We start from the raw sequence: 8,916 nt of genomic DNA, 5'->3' as shown, positions 1-8,916 counted from the left end.
TGCCGCCCTCTATCGCGACTGCTTGACAGAGTAGAGAACAGAGCAAGATGTCTCATCTCTCGCCTGGACCCATCCTGGATAGATCTGTCATTTCAGCAGAGCCTTCAACATAGGAGGGATGTGGGTGGCCTTACTGTTATGTACAAGGCCAATATTGTCAAAGTACCACACTTGGATCCACTTCAAGGACAGCGTGAAACAAGCTTTTATGCCACAAGACGGGCAGTAAGCAGCAACTTCACTCTGGCTGTACCCTTCTCCAGAACTTCACTCCATCTGAGATCCTATATACCCAGGATGACTCGAGTATGGAACATATTCGTAGAGCATAATGATGTCAACGAGATAAGTCAGTTGATCAAATGGAAATGCTGGCCCACAGATGGCTCCAACTTCATCCTGTTCCCTACTTGTATGTCTCATAACAATAAAAATGCTTTCAAATGAGCTGATGCAGGTAACAGCTCTTAGCTTGCCAATAAAGTTAGGAATCCTTAACCTGTAAATAGCTTGTCAATAAAGCTAGGGATCCTTAACCTTGTCAAACCCTGTGTAAAAAAAAAAAAAAGAGAGAGACAGAGAGACAGAGACACTTGAGAGTGAGAATGAGAAAGTGAGAGAGAGAGTGAGAAAGTGGGAGTGAGTGAGAGAGTGTGAGTGAGTGAGTGTGTGTGTGAGTGTATGTGAGTGTGAGTGTGTGTGAGATTGTGAGTGAGTGTGTGAGTGTGAGAGAGTGTGAATGTGAGAGAGTGTGAGTGTGAGAGAGTGTGAGTGTGAGAGAGTGTGTGTGTGTGTGTGAGAGTGTACTCACCTAGTTGTGGTTGTAGGGCTTGAGTCAGCTCTTGGCCCTGCCTCTTCACTGGCCGGTACTAGGTCACTCTTCTTGCTTCATGAACTTTATCATACCTCTTCTTAAAGCCATGTATGGATACTGCCTACACTACATCACTTCCCAGGCTATACCACTTCCTGACAACTCTGTGACTGAAGAAATACTTCCTAACATTCCTGTGATTCATCTGAGTCTTTAACTTCCAACTGTGACCCCTTGTTGCTGTGTCCCGTCTCTGGAATATCCTGTCTCTGTCCACCTTTTTGATTCCTCTTGGTATTTTATATGTTGTTATCACATCCCCCCCATCTCTCCTGTCCTCCAGTGTCGTCAAGTCGATTTCCCTTAACCTCTCCTCATGGGACATGCCCCTTAGCTACGGGACTAGTCTTGTTGCAAACCTTTGCACTTTCTCTAGTTTCCTTATGTGCTTGGCTAGGTGTGGATTCCAAACTGGTGCTGCATACTCCAATATAGGCCTAACGTACACAGTGTACAGGGTCCTGAGTGATTCCTTATTGAGATGTTTGAATGCTGTTCTTAGGTTTGCTAGTCGCCTGTATGCTGCAGCAGTTATTTGGTTGATGTGTGTCTCACGATAGGTGCACGGTGTTATACTCACCCCAAGATTCTTTTCCTTGAGTGAGGTTTGTAGTCTCTGGCCCCCCTAGACTGTACTCCATCTGCAGTCTTCTTTGCCCTTCCCCAATGTTCATGACTTTGCACTTGGTGGGGTTGAACTCCAGAAGCCAGTTGCTGGACCAAGCCTGAAGTCTGTCTTGATCCCTTCGTAGTTCTGCCTGGTCCTCGTCTGATTGAATTCTTCTCATCAACTTCACATCATCTGCAAACAGGGGCACTTCTGAATCTATTCCTTCCATCATGTCATTCACAAATACCAGAAACAGAACTGGTTCTAGGACTGACCCATGTGGAACGCCGCTTGTCACAGGTGACCACTCTGACACCTCGCTATGTACCATGACTCGCTGTTGTGTTCCTGACAGGTATTCACTGATCCACTGCAGTGCCTTTCCTGTTATCCCTGCCTGGTCCTCCAGCTTCTGCACTAATCTCTTGTGTGGCACTGTGTCAAATGCCTTCTTACAGTGCAAGAAAACTCAATCTTTCTACCCCCCTCTCTCTCCCCCTTGTCTTACTGCTGTTACCCTCTCATAAAACTCCAGTAGGTTTGTGACACAGGATTTCCCATCCCCGAAACCGTGATGACTGTCGCTGATAAGCTCATTCCTTTCTAAGTGCTCCACCAATTTTCTCCTGACAATCTTCTCCATGATTTGCACATTATACATGGCAGCGACACTGGTCTGTAGTTTAATGCTTCATGTCTGTCTCCTTTAAAAATTGAGACTATGTTTGCTGTCTTCCATACCTCAGGTAGTCGCCCTGTTTTGATAGATGTGTTGAAGATTGTTGTTAGTGATACACATAGCACCTCTGCTCCCTTTCTCAGGATCCATGGAGAGATGTTAACCAGCCCCATCGCCTTTGAGGTATCTAGCTCAGTTAGCAGCCTCTTCACTTCTTCCTCGGTTGTATGTACTGTGTCCAACACTTTGAATCTCATGCTGAGTTCCTCACATACTTCGCAGTCATTTCTTGTGATCTTTCCTCCTTCCTTCCTCAGCTTGATTACCTGATCCTAGACTGTTGTTTTCCTCCTGACTTGGCTGAACAGCAGCTTCAGGTCAGATCTGGCTTTTGCTGCTGTCATTTTCGTACTGCCGTTGGCCTCCCTTCTTACTTGTGCATATTTATTTCTGGCTCTGCGACTGCTCTCCTTATTCTCCTGGGTCCTTTGCCTACTATACTTCTTCCATTCTCTAGCACACTTGGTTTTGGCCTCTCTACACCTCTCTGAACCATGGGCTCATCCTGGCTTTCTCATTATTTCTGTTATAATAATATATCTATATTTACTACAAGTATATGTTCAAGGTATACAGACCTAGTTGACATCAGTGACATATGTACTACTATACAGAAAGCCGCTTGTTATGCAGAGCATTTCGGGCAAATTAAGTCAGTTTTGTCCCAGGATGTGACCCACACCAGTCGACTAACTCTCAGGTTCCCATTTTACTGATGGGGAACATAAACAGCAGGTGTAAAGAAACACGCCCAATGTTTCTACCCTCACTGAGAATTGAACCCAGACCTTTGCTGTGTGAAGCGAGAGCTTTAGCCACTAGCCCATGAGGTACCGTGGCCTGGGTACAAACTTCTCAGATTTCTTGCACGTTGTTGTCACATATTCCATCATCTTGTTTACTGACTTCCCTGCCAGAGCGAGTGAGAGTGAGAGTGTGTGCGTGTGCGTGTGTGTGCGTGCATGCATGTGTGTGCGTGTGCCTTTGTTTTTGCCTCACTAAATCTACAAAGGAACAACATTTAATGTTAGAGCGTGCAACAGTTGACTATTATTACAATTTACTTTTAAAAGACAGCAGCAATGTATTAGAAGTAGTAAGCTTAAAGCATTCATTTCATGCTAGTGGAAGAAGTTTTGTTGAAATAAGCAAATACTGCCAAGCAAACATATGTCAGGTCAGATTACTCTCACAATGACAGTCCCTCTCGCAATGACAATTCCTATCACAATGTCAGTCTTTCTCACAATCACTCCCCATGAATGAGAATTTGTTTTAACCTCCTAAGTAGCTCTGACTTATTTTCAGAACTTTGAAAGAACCCCCATACCCTGGTGTAACCTTGAGCAGAAAGGTCTAGGGTGCATGAAATGATAGAAGGAGCACAGATGGAACATAACCAAGAGAGCATTATATCACTTACCCATTTATCTGATGTGAGGTGTTCAAGTCTCTTGTTGACCTCTTCAACCATATTTTGGTCAAGTATTTCCTCTTCAAAAAGTCCCTCCCACATTACACCTTCTGATACCTTAGGCAAGGTCAACTCCAGCTTACCATCAACTAATGAGAAAAAAATACTTATTCTTAATAGACAGAAGTAAAAAAAAAAATTATATAAGAAGTTATATCACTCTCCACTGCATTTACTCTGTACTCTAGATTATAGAGTAAATGTGAAAAAATCCTTAGTTCAATTAAAAAAGGATAAGTAGAGGGATTATGTTACACTCCCCAGTATATTTCACTATACATATTTTATGGAGTAATTTCAAACAAATGACCTTCGTTCACCACCACCACAAAAAAAATAGTAAATAGTGCTGCATGAAGCAATCAACCTTTTATATTTATATTCCTGACAGAGAAATTAGGTCAAATAAAAATGACTAAATGGAGAAACAGGAGAGTAAAACATCTCTTAGGAGAGAAGAGAGGAATTTGTCAGTGCCTGAAAAAAAAAAAAAAATTATCTTAGGAATCAGTAATTTTAAATTATCAGGGATAAAGAAACTATGAAAAGCTAAACAAGAATATCAAACAAAGTTCCAAGAGAATCCAAGACAAGTGTAAAAGGTTTCCTCCAGATAAATACTCGAATTTATCATCCCTTTTCTGTATGTAAAACTATAGTTATTCTCTAAAAAATGTATTTTTTATTAATATTTTTGGGTATCTGGAATGGATTAATTGGATTTATATTATTTCTTATGGGAAATATTAACAAAAAATACATTTTATAGAGAATAACTACAGTTTTACATACAGAAAAGGGATGATGAAATTCGAGGGTCGTATACAGTACAGAACAAAAATAAGGAAAGGAAAAATTTATTCAAATCTAACTCAGGATTACTTACTGATAATGAGAAAGAAATTGGTTAATTTAGAGCAATTATTGTGTTTCTGTTTTTAAAAAAGGTAAACCATCGATATAATGAACCACAATATAACAGAATTGTAAAATACAGTAATGGGCGAAATCCACAAAGTAAATAGTACTTATAACCCTTTTATTTTTAATCCTTATTGCAGTACTGTATATCTGTAAATTTTATGTAAAGTACTATATTATTTTCCTATTTTTAAACATTATTCTGATTTAATATGCTCAGACAATCCTTCTATTAGTCCATTATATTGGTTTACTGCAATCTCCAAAATTAATAATTACAGAGAAAGACTTTATGACAATATTATGGTCCATCCTGGACCATAATATTGTCAAGTCACAGGGACAAACCAAAAAGGTCATCATAAGGACTGTCTCCTAAGCATGGGATATTTGTGAAAAAATACAATGTAATCCTTACCAAGTGTCCACATGGCTAAGTTGGCATCAACAGGGTGTTTGAACTGTCCTTTGAGGATAAGATTCCCTTCGATATGAATAGTCAGCTCTTGTGGTGTTATATTGACATTTAAATCTTCCTTGGATGTTGATCCGATGTTCATTGTGACTGCAATGTGTACTAGTAGCAAAATATATATGGCATTAATACAGAGTTTAACCATTATCATCTTGTGCATCCCAAGCCAAATTTATCCCAACTCTTGCATCCTCATCTCATAAAATTTTTGATAGAAAAAAAAAAAGGACTGAATTAACCTTCAAAATATATTAAGTTCGCATTTATTGTGGATATACAGAACCAAAGTACTTTTGCAATAAGAAAAAAATGTATATATTCAAAACTGCAAAATATAAATTCTTCAGTTACCTGAATTTAACACAACATATGAATTATTTAGACTCAGCTGAGGCTCCATTAAACCCCCCCATGGTATGCTGTACCCCTGGTTGGACAACCCTACACTAATATCTTCTGATAAGTAATTCAGATCTTAGCATATAGATAATTATTGAACCAAAATAAAATTCTTGGTTCAGCTTCAGAGCTAATTTTGTTCAAAACTGCAAGGCTATCAACAACAGCCTTTGTGAAATTAAATACTCCTCCAGTGCATCCTTATGTACCTTTAAAATATTTGGTAGTTAAGCTCACTGTTCTGGTAACACCTTACTCTGCTTCAATGTCAAAGTGGCTATCCAAAGAATGCATACACAAGCTGCCACTATACTTTGATCACATACACAAGCTGCACTATGCTTTGATCACATCAGCTTTGTTTTGGGGAGCTCAAGGAAGTGAAGTAGCAGCTCATAAGTCATTCATCTGGGGTAGATGCTCAAATTTTTTTCTGTACATTCCTGCTTCTTTTTTTTTCTTCCTTGAACTTTCTTAAACTAAATTACAATGTTTTTAGAGTCAGATGAAATAGTAACTGTTAGGTTATACATACCATCATTTTCCAAATATGTAAACCTTGATATTTTCTCTTCTGCATGGAGCTCTGGAATTTTTAAAGGTTGTGATGAATCGGCCACAAATGAATATTTCTTATGACATAAAATGAGCAGTCCTTCTGCCTTTTCATCCAGTGAACAGTATTCTATGGTTCCCTCTCCTGCAACACTTCTAATGCGGTGTATTTCCCATGTAGTACCTAAAAGAACAAAAAACCTTTGTGAATATTTCATTACATCATGATGGATGCCTTTCCAGGTATTAAATGAAGGGTTCTATATGGATGATGATAATAATGATAATAATAATATATACCTAGGTAGTAGGTTGGTAGACAGCAACCACCCAGGGAGGTACTACCGTCCTGCCAAGTGAGCGTAAAACGGAAACCTGTAATTGTTTTACATGATGGTAGGATTGCTGGTGTCTTTTTTCTGTCTCATAAACATGCAAGATTTCAGGTACATCTTGCTACTTCTTCTTACACTTAGATCACACTACACATAAATGTACAAGCATATATATATATATATACACACACACCCCTCTGGGTTTTCTTCTATTTTCTTACTAGTTCTTGTTCTTGTTTGTTTCCTGTTATCTCCATGGGGAAGTGGATCAGAATTCTTCCTCCGTAAGCCATGCGTGTTGTAAGAGGTGACTAAAATGCCAGGAGCAAGGGGCTAGTAACCCCTTTTCCTGTATATATTACTAAATGTAAAAGGAGAAACTTTCGTTTTTCCTTTTGGGCCACCCCGCCTCGGTGGGATATGGCTGGTGTGTTGAAAGAAAGAAGATATGTACAATGTATATAGGCCTAGCTGACATCAATGACCTGTTACTATATAGAAAGCCCCTTGTTATGCAGAGCATTTCAAGGAAATTAAGTAAATTTTATCCCCAGGATGCAACCCACACCAGTTGACTAACACCCAGGTGCCTATTTTACTCATCGGTGAATATGGACAGCAGGTGTCTTAAGGAAACACGTCCTAATGTTTCCACCCATATCAGGGATCAAACCACGGACCTCAGTGTGTGAGATGAATCAGCTAGCAATTCTGAGGAAATTATTTTAGTGTGAAAAATTTCATTATTCTGCATTAAGGTATGTGGTAATCTTTTATATACAGTCTTACTGTAGCAGAATCAACAAATTCTGCTGTACAATAAAGTATCCAATAACCAATACACAAAGCAAAACCTCCTGAATAAAACTCAGTTTCAAAATATCTTTGTGTCTTCCTTCACTGAAGCATTATTACTGCATCTCACATCCTGGTTCTCTGACTTTCCAACTTACCCCTGACCTTATCTATTCCTGATTATTGTATTCAAATATATATTACCACACTTAGTTACAATATGCATCTTTTTTCATCTTGTTCACACAGGCCTGCAACCAAGGGGATAGGGGATATGCACTGCCCTTCCTGGAAACATTTTGGTCTCCCTTGGAAAGTTTGAGAAATGGCAAGAATATAGCGAGGCTAAATGTGCACATGAACCTCTAAATTAGAGAAATCATCACCAGAATGTAAGGCTGTTGGTAGACTGTAAAGCTAGACAACAGTGTTGTCATCTGCAGCACTGGTGACATAAGACATACAAAGTTATGATTAACAATTAGCCAAGCTTTTCTCTTCATTATTTGAAAGCAGAGTACTGGCGTTTTGCTTCATAACTTATGGTGACGTCTCACAGACAACACTAAAGTAGAGTACTGGTGCTTTGCTTCATAACTTATGGTGAGGTCTCATTGACAAAACTAAGTGTTGATGCTTTAAACTTTGAGTCAGAAAATTTTTTTGATTTGAAAGCTGCTCTTCCACTCAAAGAGACAGGTATTATCAGGAATTATTATGAGGGAAGCTGGATAGACTGTAGTGAAGGATGTCGACATGACATTTTCCAAAGCACTGCACAAGCCATCCAGAACTCAGATAAATTAGACGAAACACAAATGACCCTAAACGAATAAACACTAAACCAAATTATCTCTTGGGTTAAAATAGAAGCATTTGCTAGCAGATCAAAAGAGGAAAGACAACAAAAGAAATATGAAATTGAGGTAATTAAGGAATCACAAACCACCCCAAAGGGTTTTTTCAGGTATACAGGTAAAAGCATTGGAATCGATATCAGTGGTCATTAGATAATTTTGATGGTATTGGTATCACCCTAATGGTATCCTCCCATTCTTAACAGGAATAAGATTAGAAAAGAATAGGCTCACTTTAATATAACTCAAGTCAGCTTACTGTTAGTGGAAAAAGAAATGTTTACCATTTTAAATACTTATCTCCTCTTTGTTTTTACACAATAGGATACAAATGAAATGCTAGAAATTAATAATTATACAGCTCAGGTTGCAAATAAATTATGTAAGATGTTAATTAGTAGTACTCCATGGGGAAGTGGAACAGAATTCTTCCTCTGTAAGCCATGCGTGTCATAAGAGGCGACTAAAATGCCGGGAGCAAGGGGGCTAGTAACCCCTTCTCCTGTATACATTACTCAAGTTACACATAAAAACTTTTTTCTTCTCGGGCCACCCTGCCTCTGTGGAATATGGCTGGTTTGCTGAAAGAACAAGAGGTATGTTGATTATCAAATGGTATACAATACCGACAGGTTGGTAGATAAGACACATAAGCAACATTTAGGCAACTTTATTTCGAAACGTTTCGCCTACACAGTAGGCGAAACGTTCGCCTACTGTGTAGGCGAAACGTTTCGAAATAAAGTTGCCGAAATGTTGCTTATGTGTCTTATCTACCAAGAGGTATGTTACTAGTGACATGATTTTCAGACAACTAGAGAGACTGAAGCCAACAATGGGCTCTTTTCAAGGGGTCTTAGAGAAAGTAATAGGTCTAACCAA

The 8,916-nt window shown here is 39.0% G+C and overlaps 1 protein-coding gene across 2 annotated transcripts in view; it reads right to left on the bottom strand.

Annotated features, from left to right (window-relative positions):
* The window catches only part of LOC128684711 (nudC domain-containing protein 1), a 41,504-nt gene that overhangs the window by 11,328 nt on the left and 21,260 nt on the right, over positions 1–8,916 (bottom strand). For both annotated transcript variants that reach the window (XM_070103451.1, XM_070103455.1), the window contains 3 exons: positions 6,028–6,231; positions 5,037–5,195; positions 3,647–3,786 (listed from right to left, as the gene is read on the bottom strand). In XM_070103451.1, coding sequence (XP_069959552.1) covers positions 3,647–3,786; positions 5,037–5,195; positions 6,028–6,231 — 503 coding nt within the window. The remainder of the gene's footprint in view (positions 1–3,646; positions 3,787–5,036; positions 5,196–6,027; positions 6,232–8,916) is intronic.

Source organism: Cherax quadricarinatus, chromosome 5 (genome assembly GCF_038502225.1).
Source record: "Cherax quadricarinatus isolate ZL_2023a chromosome 5, ASM3850222v1, whole genome shotgun sequence".
Classification (NCBI taxonomy): domain Eukaryota; kingdom Metazoa; phylum Arthropoda; class Malacostraca; order Decapoda; family Parastacidae; genus Cherax; species Cherax quadricarinatus.
Note: the sequence above shows the minus strand (reverse complement) of the source record. Positions and strands in the feature narration are given on the sequence as shown.